The sequence below is a fragment of the Blennius ocellaris genome (assembly GCF_963422515.1).
Source record: "Blennius ocellaris genome assembly, chromosome: 16".
Taxonomy (NCBI): Eukaryota; Metazoa; Chordata; class Actinopteri; order Blenniiformes; family Blenniidae; genus Blennius; species Blennius ocellaris.
Window position 1 is genome coordinate 14,346,758 of NC_137665.1, and position 15,500 is coordinate 14,362,257.

General features: G+C 44.1%; 2 protein-coding genes across 2 annotated transcripts; one reads left to right on the forward strand and one right to left on the reverse strand.

The window, feature by feature from the left end:
* Positions 1 to 1,075: 1,075 nt before the first annotated feature.
* Positions 1,076 to 4,051, reverse strand: LOC308141160 (apoptosis regulator BAX-like). Its single transcript, XM_080511197.1, has 6 exons — positions 3,848 to 4,051; positions 2,882 to 2,930; positions 2,628 to 2,786; positions 2,309 to 2,444; positions 2,123 to 2,227; positions 1,076 to 1,601 (listed from the first exon to the last, which is right to left on the reverse strand). The coding sequence occupies exons 1-6, from the start codon at positions 3,876 to 3,878 to the stop codon at positions 1,503 to 1,505; spliced, it is 579 nt and encodes a 192-aa protein (XP_080367323.1). The 5' UTR covers positions 3,879 to 4,051; the 3' UTR covers positions 1,076 to 1,502.
* A 482-nt stretch (positions 4,052 to 4,533) lies between these two features.
* Positions 4,534 to 13,895, forward strand: tubg1 (tubulin, gamma 1). The gene is made up of 11 exons (XM_080511377.1): positions 4,534 to 4,687; positions 5,301 to 5,413; positions 6,697 to 6,864; positions 7,299 to 7,367; positions 8,551 to 8,630; positions 8,710 to 8,836; positions 10,525 to 10,611; positions 11,147 to 11,296; positions 11,379 to 11,531; positions 11,614 to 11,775; positions 12,946 to 13,895. The coding sequence occupies exons 1-11, from the start codon at positions 4,639 to 4,641 to the stop codon at positions 13,141 to 13,143; spliced, it is 1,356 nt and encodes a 451-aa protein (XP_080367503.1). The 5' UTR covers positions 4,534 to 4,638; the 3' UTR covers positions 13,144 to 13,895.
* The last annotated feature ends 1,605 nt before the right edge of the window (positions 13,896 to 15,500 follow it).

Sequence of the window (15,500 nt, forward strand, 5' to 3'; positions counted from 1 at the left end):
TAACACAATCTGTGACGCTCTAAACACACACGACACCCATACACATTATCTGATATCCGTCCTGTACAGTAAAAATCACAATTCATCCATGAAGGTCACACCTAACGTGCCATCGACTGAGCATTTAGCCACTCAAGTCGTTTACGAAGACAGACTGCAGGTCGATGTAAAGTGCAATACAAATAATTGCATATTCAGCAAACGGGTCTTGTGCTGGTTGGAGGGAGAATGAATGCAAGTTGTCTATTCTTTGATTTTAATGCATCACAAACCTGAGTTTAACTGGATGTAAGAATTTCAATCAGTGCAATTAAGGAATCTCCACAACCACACGTTGAATTAAAAGATTTATTTTCCATATTACAACATACAATGTCACTGCAAAAAGATTTCCAGGGAGACTTGAAACTTTACAAATGTGCTAGAAAAAGGTGAAAACGCGAGAATATCAAAGTGATTCCATTGTTTAAAAGAAAGAAAAAAACCAAACACCAAGGCACTGACAAACAAGAAGAATGTAGAAAAATGCTTTCTGCTGTGTCGATAAGGTTGCAGTTTGAATAACCCATGTAAAAATACAGTACTTTGAATATTTGTAAAGTGAGGTAAGCATCCGTGAGAGCGATCCAGCACGTTGAGTGTCTGTGGCTGCTTCTGAGAACCAAAGGAAATGTCACAGATTCCATCCCCGACACAGAATTTACTATATCGGCGGGAGAAACGTTAAGGAGAGGAAGTCTGTTAAAAACTCCCCCATTATGTTAAACAGGAGATTCAGTCTGCCATTTTGTAAAAATCATGACTTTTTTTGTTTTATATACCAATGGAAAACAAAACTTTGCACACGAGTCTCTGGCCTGGCACCTTTATTGTTGCCTGAGAAAAGGTTCAACAGATCTGGAGAGAAATGGTAGAAATAACTGATTGGAACTGTACTTGGAGGTGTGAGTTTTCATCATCTACAGGATACATGAAATGAATGAAGAGAGTGGGGACGATCAACAAAACAAGGTGCATGAAGAAAAGAAACCCATAAAATTAAACAAAACAACCCCCCCCCCCACCCAACCCCACCTATAAGACGAAACTTCTTAATTACATGAAAAACAGAAAGCAGTGACTTGTTCTGAAATCAAGTAACTCCAATGCCTTGTAAAAAATAAATTACTTAAAAAGCATTCCTTGTTCAAATCTGACACCGTCTGCAGCCACGCACGTTGTGCATTTCATTACATGCTGCTCACTTCCTCTGCGGCCTTCAGAGATCGTGGGGCAAGACGGCGCTCAACATCCAACGCGCCTGTCCTCGCATGTGAATGGTGAGACAATGAGCGCTTCTTCAAATACGAGCTCTTCCTGTTCAGCTTGTTCACTCCATCGCGTCTTCTGTTGTCTTTCAGATATTTTCGCTTTATATATGCTGTTGTCGACCCTGTCCCCGGTTTTTCTCGCTGCCGGTTCTTTCCCGTCTTCCTCCTCCTCTTCTCTTCACGAGACGCCGCTCACAACTTGCGAATGACGAGGACGGTGGTGAGAACTCCCGCCAGGAAGACCCCCACCGTCTGCCATGTGGGAGTCCCGAAGTGAGAGCGGATCCCCTCCTGAGGGGATCATGAACAGATCAGAACAGACAACAACTCCTACGTCAGCCCACGGTGGCACCAAACAGAAGCGTGGCTCACTTATTTGGTGCTTGTTTATCTCTTGATAGTTATCAAATGAGTTTCTTTTGGCTGCTGCTCTCTCTGAAATGGGCTCAGGGTGGAATGCACTTCGTATGGGACCACAACCTGAACTCTACACCAAATGGTTTCATGGTTTGGTTTTGTGAAAAAAAAAAAAATTTGCATCACGTATATTCTCACTTTAAAGTTTAAATTTAAAGGTTGTTATGGCACAACACGATTTGTGTGTGCGCACACACACGTTGACAGAGAGACCTCTGTTATACGACGCTCCAATAGGACACAAGATTCATTTGTAACATGAGCTCCTCAGTGCCATCAAAAACAAAGTGATACTGAAGAACTTCCAGATATTAAAAGGTGATATCACACTCCACAGCCTGCTATGCGTTCACACTGTCGTGTTTTAAAGTTAAAAAACATTTGAAGCGTCTTACCCAGCCACCTTGCTCCCTGATCCAGTTGATGACGTGCTCCCGGAGGTAGTCAATCGTCCAACAGATGATGGTTCGGATGATGTCGGGAACTTTGGTTACAAGAGCCTGGAAAGAAGTAGAGACGAAGTTAATGAACAACTCCATGAAACATTAAGAGTTGAACATTACAATTGCGACGCGGCTTACTTTGATGACGAGTCGACAGGCGAAGTAGAAGAGCGCCACCACCCTGCCCCAGTTAAATTTCCCATCTGAGAAGATCTCGATGGCAACTTTCATGAACATGTCCTTTGTTGGACTGAGTGGCGAGTCATTTATCAATCTGGAGAGAAAAAAAGAAACAGACGGCGATTACTCTACATCTATCTTGGTAAAACCTCAAAGATCTCAGCATGTTTAAACTTTTATTAAGTTGTGTTTTATGCACTTTGTCAACTTCACTCATATCCTATGATCAATCAATGTTCATAAAACATACATTGTTATTAATGGACCTCGGGCCTACCTTTGCAGTTCTACATTTCCATCCAGCTCGTCTCCGATCTGCTGCAGACACTGGGCGAGTTTCTTGTGGTTTGGGTCGCACAGTTCTGATGCACCCAGCTGTGCCCTGGTCACAAGGGCACTGTTCTCTCCATGCCTCTGGACTCGCTGATAGATGAAACTGCATGAACACAGTTACAGTAAGTGAGCACAGTCAACTCTCATCTCTGTTGTAGTTTCACTATGAAGAATCCAAACTGTGTGGCTTCGACTTACTCTTTTAACAACTCTGCTCCGATTTCCAATATCTGGTCTTTGGCATTTCCTGGAAGACAAACATATATGAGCGATAATTAATGCTATGGCTCAATCCGATTACAGCAATAAATTACATAAAAGCATGGTTGATTATTGGCACAAAATAATAATATACTACTGAATTAGAAAAAGATTAAACCAGAGAGGAAAGAAGCGCTCAGTCCACAAACATTACGTGACTGAAAATAAAAACAAAGAATCAAGTAACCGAAACCACGCAACGAAATAAAGAATTAAAAAGAGCCATTGCGCATTTTAAGCGATATATCCAGAGAATCCCTGAGTTTTTGGTCCACGAAATTTGATAGAAAGTTGATGTTTGGAGGCAGAACAAAGTGGAAACCGAGTCTTTTGTGTTGGAGTAGAGGGGGAGGTTATAACAAATACAACATGTTAAGTACGGATGTATTAAACTAAGGAAGTTCTCACGTGACATATCTTTATATATTGTGCTGAATAAATGACCGATTATCAGTGCTGTTGTTCAGATTACCTCGATGTTTATCTTCGTATTTTGATATTGAAAGAAAACCAGACCACATGAGACAAAGTGTGCTCAGCTAAGTTAATTCACCGAAGTTGAACAATCCTACTGTGACACTAACAGACCTCGACATTCTTCTTAAAGCATACTCTCTGCGTGTCAGGTTTTGTTCTTTTTACAAACAACATCCTCAAACTCACTGATAAGTTGATATTTGAACAGCCGCTCAGGAAAAACGCAGTGTAAGTGCATGCTAACCACGTCGCTAACAGTTAGCTTCTGTTGCTAAGCTAACATTTAGCGGGTAAACCTCGTTAGAAAACGACAAGCTTCAGCCACAAACTGAGAGACGATCACTAATCATTCCGATTATCCGTGTCTACCGTGCAGTTTATCGGCACTGTCACGATGTAATGGTATAAATTGCTGCTCGCTGCTACCTTGGTCGCCTCCTCCCGGGTGTGATGCCATCTTGTCTTCTGCCGCTTCTACTTCTGTAAAATCATGTGACAATATTTATATTGTTTCCCCGGCCGGCTTAGGCGTGTTGGGTCATGTGTGCCGAGGCCACAGTCAGAGTTAAATAAGAGGCCGTGACTCTTTTCGGGAAGTCCTATGTCGTTCCGGTTTTCACCACCGTGTTGTTTTTCAGAGATCATGCTAAAGTTAGCCTCCGATCCAGCGCAGCTGATTCGAGCCGTTTCAAGGGAAACTCAACTCACAACACCGGGAGGTTGATTCTCCGCTTTTTGAGAACTTTAAAGCGGCAAGAATCGTGTCAAGACATTTAAATTAAAGCTTCGGGAACATAACTGAAATACGATTGTATATTTATATTAGTGTAAATAATACATTAAAAAAAAGTTCCCTGTCAAACATGAGTGGATTAGGAGCGGTTTATAAAGTCTCTCTCTCTGTGTGTGTGTGTGTGTGTGTGTGTGTGTGTGTGTGTGTGTGTGTGTGTGTGTGTGTGTGGTTTGGTGTTTATCTTATGATACCGTCATTTATCTCCTTCAATCCAAAACAGCATTTCTCTGAGAAATGCTGTTTTGGATTGAAGCGCTTCACCCTCCGGCCAGGAGGTGGCAGCAGGTGGCGTGACGTCACGACGCTGAGGCGGCAGCGACAGAAGAAGTCGCATTGAAGTCGTCATTAAGCGGGAAGCGTTTGCCCTGTTTTTCATTATTTAGCTGCCAGTTTAGCTAAATAAGGGACGACTGAACTCCTAAATATGCCACGGGAGATCATCACCCTCCAGCTGGGACAATGCGGAAACCAAAGTATGTTACATTACGTTAGTTTTATGCTCTCGCGCTGACCGTTTTGCTAGCACCAGAGTTAGCTAGCAGAGCTGTGGAGCATCGTGAGATGTAATGTGACACGAATAGTCCATTCGGCTTCAAATGTAACACAAACAGCAACGCTGCTGTTGCTTCTCATCTTATTTATATCTCCATTTTGAATGTGCACGTTTGCTGTTGTATAGTCAGCTATAGGTGATGTATAATCCACATGCGACGTCCCACACACTGACTGGATAGAATAGATACTTTTTTAGTCCCGGAGTTTTGCGCCACACAATAAATACAATAGAAGTCGAAATGCCAATGTGACGGAATAAAAATAAATAAGTATTTACAAGCATGGATCTAAACAGTGATTGTTACGAGCGTAGAAAGCAATAAGTTACCAGGAATAACACTCCTGCTGCTGACCAGGACGTCGTTGTGTGGGAGGAGAGGCTTTGTTCAGGATGGAGCTCAGTTTGGACGAGATCCTCCTCTCTGTATATATATATATATATATATATATACATATATACACCCCAAGATATTTGTTCTCCAGGAACCAACACTGTCTTTTCTCTGATGTGTCCCTTATTTTGTTCTGCAGTCGGCTTCGAGTTCTGGAAGCAGCTGTGTGCAGAGCACGGCATCAGTCCAGAGGGGATCGTGGAGGACTTTGCAACAGAAGGCACAGACAGAAAGGATGTGTTCTTCTATCAGGTAATGATGGCCGGCATGTACACCTCCACTTCATCACCTGGATTCATTAACGTTAAACTCATGGAAAGGCACATACTGTATGCTGTATGTATCAAAGTCTGTTCGAGTTGCACCTAATCATGATGATTGTGTGGGAGCCATTTATGCCTAATGTTGACATGTTCACCCACAATTGGGTCAAATCTACAAGCTGCTACAACTAACCTGCAGGGAGACTGACTGGAAATTCGTTTTTTGGTTCAAACCTTTTTCACCTGTGTAGTAATGGCAATAACTAGACATTGAAAAATAGTCACTGCTGATTGGCTTGCTATGAAGCTTTCTGCAGAGCTTCATGATGATACCTCCATTAATTTTGGTTGTGGTTGAGCAGGGAAACATTGAAAACATGCAGAACTCCGCCCCCCCCCCCCCCCCCCGGATCAGGAGTGCCCATCCTTACAGTGGTGACTTGAGAAAACCATTCAATTACTTTAGTTTTGCAATCGAAAGAACAGTCCAGCCCATGACAAAGACAAAGGAACACTTATTGACTTCTGTGAAAGCATTCTTTAAAAAAATGTTTGGATGTTACTTCATCTAGAAATATGAGGAATGGTTTTCAGATCAGAAGAAACTTCTTTATAGAACCAGTAATTCTTAAATCTTGCACCCTGATGGAAGACGTTTCATTTAACATCCCCATTATTTAATGTTTGATGAGCCTCCACTGAGTACATCTGCTAGTTTTTTTACTATCTTAGTTGTGAGACTTCTCTGGACTGGTCATGTTTTCAATGTAATATTTACACCCACTACAGATAATTCTGGTCAATTCATATCTATTTCCATATCCTATTACTTTCTTCTTTTTTTTACAATATCTGATGACGCATCCTACATTTGAAGGCTTTTACAGATCCTGCCTGCAGTGGAAATTCATATGCAACACTGTTTGTGTCTCTTCTGCACTATTAGTAGCGCTTGCTTCAATTCAGACTGGTGGATAAATGCACAAATTAAATAAGAATGTGTCGCTTTTCACCTCACACTTTCTATTTTTACAACATAGCTCACAATTTTAAACCTTACTTGTATGTAGTTTGATCATGTTATTGTTTTAATTACTCGGGTTAAGATGTGGCAGAAGTTGCCCAGTCCTTCATTTGCCCTGCTATGAGTATAACACGAGTAGCCACTAGATGGCAGACTTGTTTTGTAGAAATAATGGTTAACAGCACATTCACAGGTACAGCCTGCTTAGCATCCCCACCTAACCTTTATGTGTTGATAAAACTCCACAGGCTGATGACGAGCACTACATCCCTCGAGCCGTTCTGTTGGATCTGGAGCCTCGTGTGATCCACTCCATCCTCAACTCCCCTTATGCAAACCTGTACAACCCGGAGAACATCTACCTGTCAGAGCACGGCGGCGGCGCTGGGAACAACTGGGCCAGTGGATATTCACAGGTAGATGCTCCACATAATGTTTCTTTTAGCCTTCCATCTTCCGCCCAAAATGAAATGCACACATGATCGAGATCAGTGTAGTTCCGACCTGATGCACATTCTTTTATCTGAAAATCAACTTTTACCATCAGGTAGGTACCGGAGAATGTATTTGTATTGACCAATCAGAACCCTGTGTGTGAAGATTTTAACAGATTATACAAGCAGTCTGCACACACACACATACGCACAGGCACACGGGTTGATAAAGTATAATATAAACTGCATGTGGGTTGTATTTGTATTGTGATTTTCTTAGTTTTTTTTTCTCTGAGCAGCGCCATGTTACTGCACTGAAATTTCCCCGAAGAGGCCAGAAAGTCATTCCTATCTGATATGATCTAGAAAGTGTATTGCCTCTGACGCTGTTGTTTGGATTTTATTTCGATTCTCAGGGCAAAAAAATTCAAGAGGACATCTTTGACATAATCGACCGGGAAGCAGACGGCAGCGACAGTCTGGAGGTGAGTTCATCACTTCTCACATGTTCACGGAGGACCGGGAGTGACTTGGCAGTCTGGCTTGCGATACGGCTGTGAGTCGTACGGTTATATTGTCATCACACTTAAAAGCAGCCGGCTACTGAAGTCTGAACCTCAAACCTGCAGGAAAGGATCAAGCATGTGATACTTGGAGCTGATGGTTATTTTTAGCGCGAGCCTGTAGACTTTCAGACTCGTGGATAGAATTGACTCTTGTAGTTTTTCTGTTTATTTGCGATCGTTTCGCATCTCTCTGTAATCATCTTTTATGGTCAATTTCATTGAGACGGTTTTGTTTTGTGCCTCTTGGCTGTCATTGTGTATCTTTGAAGTCGGTGTGTGTCTTTGTGGCAACACTGTGTTGCCTTGTAGTCGTGTGGCTGGTGTCGTTTCGTATCTTCGAGTTGTCACTGTGTGTTTCTGTGATCAAGTGTCTCTGTAGTTGTGTGGTTTTCTTTCCTCGTTGGTTTCAGCGACATTTTTCAGGTGACGCTCAAAGCGTCTAAAATCACAACGTGGCATTTTTAATTCCACTCGTACGTAACTTCTGCGCGGTTCAGACATAATCTAGTAATCTTTGCTGTGGTGACGTGCACGTAGAAATGAATGAGTTGATAGAAACAGCATGCTAAGCTGGTGCCGGAGCCTGTCATCTCACAACTAGCTGTGCTTCACTATTATTCTTAGCCTCTTTTTTTTTTTTTTTTGGTGCACTTTCTTCAGCTGCCAGCCTCCCATAAAATAACACTCCCATTTCCCCTTTAAGGTCTGCAATTTCTGTACCTCATTCACATTACGACCCCACATTATTATTTAGTGTGTGCACTGGTAGAGGAAGGTGGGCCGTGCTGCCGTGGGCATGTGTATGTTGGCAGGGTGTGGCGTGCAGCGCGTCTGGTGATAATAGCCGGGCGAGCGCAGAAGGCAGGTATTACAGGGCTGCGTTAGGGGGGTGAGGGAGCCTATTTGTGAGGTGGGGCCGCACTCCATTTATATAACTGCTAAGGAAGAGAGGCATTTGCTCACCCCCACACATACACACACACACACACTTGCTGGGCTTTTCTGCATCAGTAGTTTACAGTAAGCTCCACACACGCAGCGGTGGCGGCGCACGCTGCAGCCTGAAATTGCAGGCAATGAGTAACTCTTTTGTCCTCTGTAGGGATTTGTCCTGTGCCACTCGATTGCAGGGGGCACGGGCTCGGGCCTGGGGTCCTACCTACTGGAGAAGCTCAACGACAGGTCCACAAAACGCACATCAACCGGATTCCAATTTCTCTCGTGGCCGTGGTGTGTGAGCGTTGTATTCCCCGCCCTTCAGGTACCCGAAGAAGCTGGTGCAGACGTACTCCGTCTTCCCCAACCAGGATGAGATGAGCGACGTGGTTGTCCAGCCGTACAACTCCCTGCTCACCCTGAAGAGGCTCACTCAGAACGCAGACTGCGTGGTGAGCGCCGACACTCAAGGAATTACTTCATAACTTCACAGCGTAACATGAAAAGTGTGCCATTTCCTCTCCTCGAACAAGCGGTAGTTAGTTTATAACTGAGGAACTTCCACCAAGTGAAGTCACAACATGGAAGAAAACATCTCCCGCTGAGGTGAAGCAGGAAAGTGAAATAACTTCTCCAAACGACCGGACAGTGAAGCTGCCAGTAATGTAATGATGTGATGTCAGACTGTTAAAGGAGTCTGGCTTCAGGATGTAAACTTCAGCTTCTGCAGTAGAAATGCAGCAAGCACCTCTGAGCAAACTCGATCGACACATCAGAGAACACAAATTCATGCATAAATGTTTAATCTGTCTCCAAGGCCTGTTATTGTAGTGCATTAAAAACTTGTGTGTTTTATAACACAAAGTCACAGTGAGACAAACCAGCTTCTGCCAGGATTCGTTTATGAGAGTTTTTACAGATTAAAATGATTCTTCACACCCTAAAATAATGACTACTGATATGGAAACAGTGCTACGTTCTTGTTTAACAGCACCATTCTCATATTTGTCTTGAAAAATCAGTCTGTTGTTTTACTGGACTTATTTTAAGTCTGGTGTATGTAGTGAAAGGTGAAGATAATGTAATAATGAGGGATGAAGCCAGTGGATTATTTATGTCTATCCTATATATTTTATGACTGACGTAGAATTTCTACAACTTCCAAACGGCTACACTTATGTTCATGGTTTGTTTCTATTTGTAGTTTTTCCTGACTGACCGTACTTGTTTACAACCGTTAGTTCAGACCTTCTCTCCCATGAGTCGACCATATTAACTCTTAAGAAAGACTTGGAGAAAAACATTCACATCAGGATACTTTGATAGATTGAACAGGAAATGAGGAGAACTTTCACCCCTTCATTTGGTTTGGTTTTCTCTCCCTACTGCACAAAACAGACGGAACCACTCCAACAAGGTCATGGAGTTGAAACAAACGAGGCCCAGGATCTCGGTTTTGGGTGATATTTCAATAATTTCTCGTTGATCTGGAGAAGTTCTGTAAATTTACTGCAAATGTGCTTGGTTGGGTTTCCTTGAATCCATTTGTTAGTCTGAAAGGTTTTCTTGAATAAAACTCAAGAGGATTCGAAGCTTTGAGTCCTTCTGATCACTATATACACACACACACACACACACACACACACACACACACACACACACACACGGAAAACAAAGTGATGCCACAGTGTTTCTCCATTTATTGAAAACCTCCTTGTAGCAGACTAATAAAGACGCGGCTTTACCAGTCCAAGTTATTTAACATCAGACTTAAACTGGTTATTGTATCAGTCTGCGATGCTGCGACAGTCTAATGGTGTTTCCTCTTTAATGCCTTCTTCCTTCGGGCTCTCGCACAAGGCTCTCATGTTGATTAGATTAGCCGCAGGGCTAATAGAATCTGCCCAAGAAGCGGTCCCCCTGTTGCGACTGTACAGTGCGTCTGTTATGCGGAGCTCTGCTAACAACGGCTCACTGTGTGGCTCCTTGAGGTTCCTTCACTCCGCTGCGGTGCCGTCTCACTCTGTCGTCACCACCAGGCCAGTGGATTGACTTTCACTGTGCCGCTGCTCCTCTCGCAGGTTCTCTCCGGGTCCGTCCGCTAATCGCTCCCCCTGCCTTCCTCCCCTCCCTCCCTCAGGTGGTGTTGGATAACACGGCCCTGAACCGCATCGCCACAGACAGGCTGCACATCCAGAACCCCTCGTTCTCCCAGATCAATCAGCTGGTGAGTAACAGGAGAGCGGGCCACGCCACAGCCTCGGCAGGTTTTTACGGCCTACCTGTCTGAGTCTGAACAAAGACGAACTGTACAGGACGTGACAAAAAAAACAAAACAATAAAAAACCTCATAAGATTTCCCAAACTAGTTTGGCGAGTCAGTTGCACGTTGGACTGGATTTCAGTTTTCTTAGAAACAAGCCGCACATGGCTGCACTTTTCTATTGGTACGTTCACTGGCTTCAAAGGAGCCTCACTTGGAAGTTTAAGCTTTTTGGTCTCTGGTAGGACCAGCAGGCCAAAATCGACACTTCTTTTGATGAAAGATGAAACCTGTTAAAACGTGAGACTGAGCATTGTCTGTCACAACTTTCACTTCATGAGGTTTGATTAAATTCTTCTCACTAGTACAACCACAAAATAAGATTGAGCAGTAGTTGAACCGCTCCAGTCATATGGCCATGTAAGAGAAACGTCCTGGAAGTGACGTAAACGCCTCCACAGCCTCCTGATCAGAGTGTTCTGAACTTCCCTCTGTACAGGTTTCAACTATCATGTCCGCCAGCACCACCACCCTGCGCTACCCGGGCTACATGAACAACGACCTGATTGGCCTGATCGCCTCACTCATCCCCACGCCTCGCCTCCACTTCCTCATGACCGGATACACACCGCTGACCACCGACCAGTCGGTGAGTCGCGTGTCTTGTGGCGATGGTGCACGAGATCGAGACGCTCCAATGTTCTAAAAGACTTCACATCGCTCTGTCTTAGGTGGCGAGCGTGAGGAAAACCACCGTGCTGGACGTGATGAGGAGGCTCCTGCAGCCCAAGAACGTGATGGTGTCCACCGGCAGGGAGAGACAGCCCAGTCACTGCTACATCGCCATCCTGAACATCATCCAGGGAGAGGTGGACCCCACTCAGGTACCGTCAGAATGGAACCCCCTTCTCATGAAGATCAAACAGCTCCATGTGTGAGCTGGTTTTAAAATGCCGTCTGCTGTAGGTGCATAAAAGCCTCCAGAGGATCAGGGAGCGCAAACTGGCCAGTTTCATTCCCTGGGGTCCGGCCAGTATCCAGGTGGCTTTGTCCAGGAAGTCTCCTTACCTGCCCTCAGCGCACAGAGTCAGCGGCCTGATGATGGCCAACCACACAAGTATTTCCTCCGTAAGTACACAGGGTGACGTTGCGTCACCTCAGCCTGTTCTGTAGCATTCTCCTCCAGCTATGTGGTGTGGCGGAGCCGTCCGTCTGTCTTCCGTCGTGCTTTAGGGTGTCCAAAAAACCCCCAATAAGCTGGAGCTTTAACCACCACTGCAGCAGATCCAGGGACATTCCACCCAAAAAAAAAAAAAAATACCATTTTGGATTGTTTTGCCACTAAACTAGACGTTTCCTCAGATTTATTTTCTCTTCTTTTGTCCAAATCGTTCGCTGCGGAGTTGAAATACAGTGCAGCTTTGTTTTGGCTGTGGCTCAATTGGGAGCGCTGGTCGTCTTCCTGTCTGTCCAACTGTCCTCGTGTCCCTATGCCATAGATACTGAACTCCAGGCGAGTGCGTGGAATGCAAAGTGCAACTTAAAAGCAGTAGGATCAAAAAGTCTCAACTGAGACTTTCAGGACACATCATAAACAGACCACGACTTCTGTAGATGTCCACGGCATGTCTTTGTTGCAAATATGTTCACAATCAGGTTAAAATGGCGACCTTTCTCCACAGTACTCTGCAGGCTCAGTGTATCTATTTAATCTATTTCTGTTTATCAATGTGTTTCATTCTTTTACATCTGCACAAGTTGAAAAGCAGAAGCCACAGTCAGATTGTGAGCTGAAGACAAAATAAAGCAGCAGAGTCAAAGAGACACTTCTGCTTAAGAAAAGATTATTTTAATGTCAAATAGAATGAAAACCCTCAGCACAGCTAAGACGGTTCCAGATGTTTGGAGAATAACAGGAGCTTTGTGTCTGACATCACCTTGTATGTACTCCAGAATAAATCTTTTAATAGTTTTTCTCAATTAGTGCGTGTCAGTGCGTCAGATCCCGTTGTAATAATGTGACTTACGGTCATTTAAATCACTTGAGAAGAAAGCCAGCTGCATCCTGAAGGACTCTGCCCACTCTGGACGTCAGCTGTGTTCATGTTGCTCAAATCCATTCTGATTCCTTACAACTTTAGGTCTTTAATTTTACGTAATGGGAAATTGCAGCTATTAGGGGAAGTTAGTATATAGTATTAGTTGCAACACAGAGGGGAGGAGGAAACCGCATGAAATTTGTAGGGAAATTGGCCTGTGGCCTCCGAGAATCCTTCCTCATTGTCTGCCATCCCACAGTTGTTCGAGCGGACCTGCCGGCAGTACGACAAACTGCGTAAGCGCGAGGCCTTCCTGGAGCAGTTCCGCAAAGAGGACATATTCAAGGACAACTTCGACGAACTGGACAACTCCCGCGAAGTCGTCCAGCAGCTGATAGACGAGTACAGCGCGGCCACGCGGCCCGACTACATCTCCTGGGGCACACAGGAGCAGTAAACAGACTCTGTGTCGGCACACATGCTCAGATTCAGTTCATGTTCCGTCTTGACTCCCCAACAATGTGTCACCTACATTTAGGTGTCACCGTTCAGCTGAAGCTGCTGCTGTAAAAATGTATTTATTGGCTTCGTATAGCATGTTCTAAAGCATTTGTGTCTCAAAATGCAAGAGTGACATGAATCCATCGTATTAACCAAAAAAGTTAACTTTATTTGTAGACGTGTTGGTGATTCTTACTCCTGTTAACACTTCAGTGGAGCTCATCTTGGAACTTCTGTTGTCTACAAAGAAAAAACCACCTGTAAGCGTGTATTTTTGCCTGCTTGAGCCATGTGAAACAACCTGTTGCCTTGTTTCGGCCTATTTTTATACAGAGTACAATGCTTTAGTTTCTGCAGGTGATTTACAGTAGAACGTCCACAGCCTACAGAGCCATCGCCTCCTTTAAAAGATGGGCCAGATAGACCAGACATTTGTCTGCTGCCGACATACACAGTTCTCGGTCATCACCGCACACGACCAGCAGGAATGTCCTTGTTGAGGCCGGGCTCGAGCCATGAAATGAAAATACCTGCTTTGACATTCACTTGCTTAGGAAGAAAAACATTTGCACAGATGAACACGACGTACAGGATAAACCTTCAATGTCTCCGCCTGTAAAGACACTCTCCTGTGAATATACCATCTCATGTTGCTTTGCTTGTTGGACCTGTTTCAAAATGATTAATAAACGCATTTTCTAGACTTCTGTTCAGTGTTTGGTTTTTTTTCTGAAGGCATGCTCGCATCATTTGACTTCCTGTATCTGGGTACTAAATGAAGGCAAAGCGGGATCGTCTGCAATATGATATACGGCGTATTGCTCCTCACCTGGAGCCGAGTGGACCCTCCATCTCACTCGGTCAGGGCTCATTAGCACGAGGGAACTTTACGGCACTTAGCAACGCCCGCTCAACTGGCCATTGTTCTCCACCAGAAGACCTTGGAGGGAGGCAGCGCTCAGCTGAGCGGCTGGCGCCAAACTTCAGCCGTTTCTGAAGTGTGCCTGGCTGAAAAACAATAGTCTGAACACGGTACGACAAGTCTGGAAACACAACATGATTAAAATGGTGCAGTTTTTTTTTTTTTTTTTTTATTAATTACATACAGTATTTATAGTTTCTTATTGCACTCCCAAGTTAGTTAGAAACAATAGTGCAATTGACTGTACACATTACATAAAAAGGTACCATGCAGCATACAAACAAGCTTAATACAAAGCAACATCTGCAGTTTTGATTCTTCTTTACATACATGTAGCTTGGAGCTGCCTGCAGCTGCAGTAGAAAAAGCAAAAGACCTGCTTTGTGGGCAGGAGACGGGGCTGACTGTGCAATGACTTGTCAAGGCCTTTCATGGTGAGACAACTACAGTTCTGGTTATTGCAATGGGGTGGGGGGTGTAGCAGACAGTACAACAGTATTATCTTTATAAGTCTCTATGGTCACTACTATAAAAACATAAATTGTACAATCTACAGTACAGGAAGTCTGGTGTTTTTGGAAAAGTGAGAATAACTGAATAGAGGGTGTGGGACCTGTCTGTGTAAAGGGTTAATTTCTTGTTAAAGCTTATTTATTGAGGAAGAAAAAAAAAACGTCTTTGGTCCGTGCTCAAACCCATGACTTGGCAAAACTTTGGCTTCGCAAGAATACTCAGATGGTGAACACAAACAGGGAGCAACGCAGGATTCACATATGAGCTACTTCGGGGAAACCGAGCCACAAGAATCTGTTCAAGCAAACCTAATTAAAAGAAAAAAGTCTGGGTCTGCAATTAAGACATATAGGACAGTAAAAAAAGAGTTATAAAAATATCCACGGCCTGATTAGAAAAGTTTAAGAGGACAGACGGGGCACTGAGTGAGAAGCACAGAGCCAGTTCTTCTGTGAGTTTCTTCATTACTCTGGGAAAATAAACAAAGAAGCACCTGTTATTTTCAGCAGAACAGAGCTGAATAAGGATGGCAGCTGACGTACATAAAATTATCCAATCAGTCAAGTGTTAACCAAGTTTCCTGTCATGGATTACAGCCGAAGACAAGCAGCACGGACAACGGTGGAAACCAAACAGCTCGGAAATGCTTTGGTTTCGGTGCTCAAACAAAGGGGTGTCAAATCCACACGCAATACCAGCGTTCAGTCACAAAAATGATAATCCCGAAGGTAAAGAGGCTCCGTGGCGGCCGGAGTGACTTCACTGCAGAGCTCAACATCTGTTTCCAGTTCCAAGTTCACATGGCTCGCTGCATCAACAGTTCCAGGTAACGCTCGCCCGGCGGGGACCTCATGGGAACGGCCCATCTCCCGACGGAC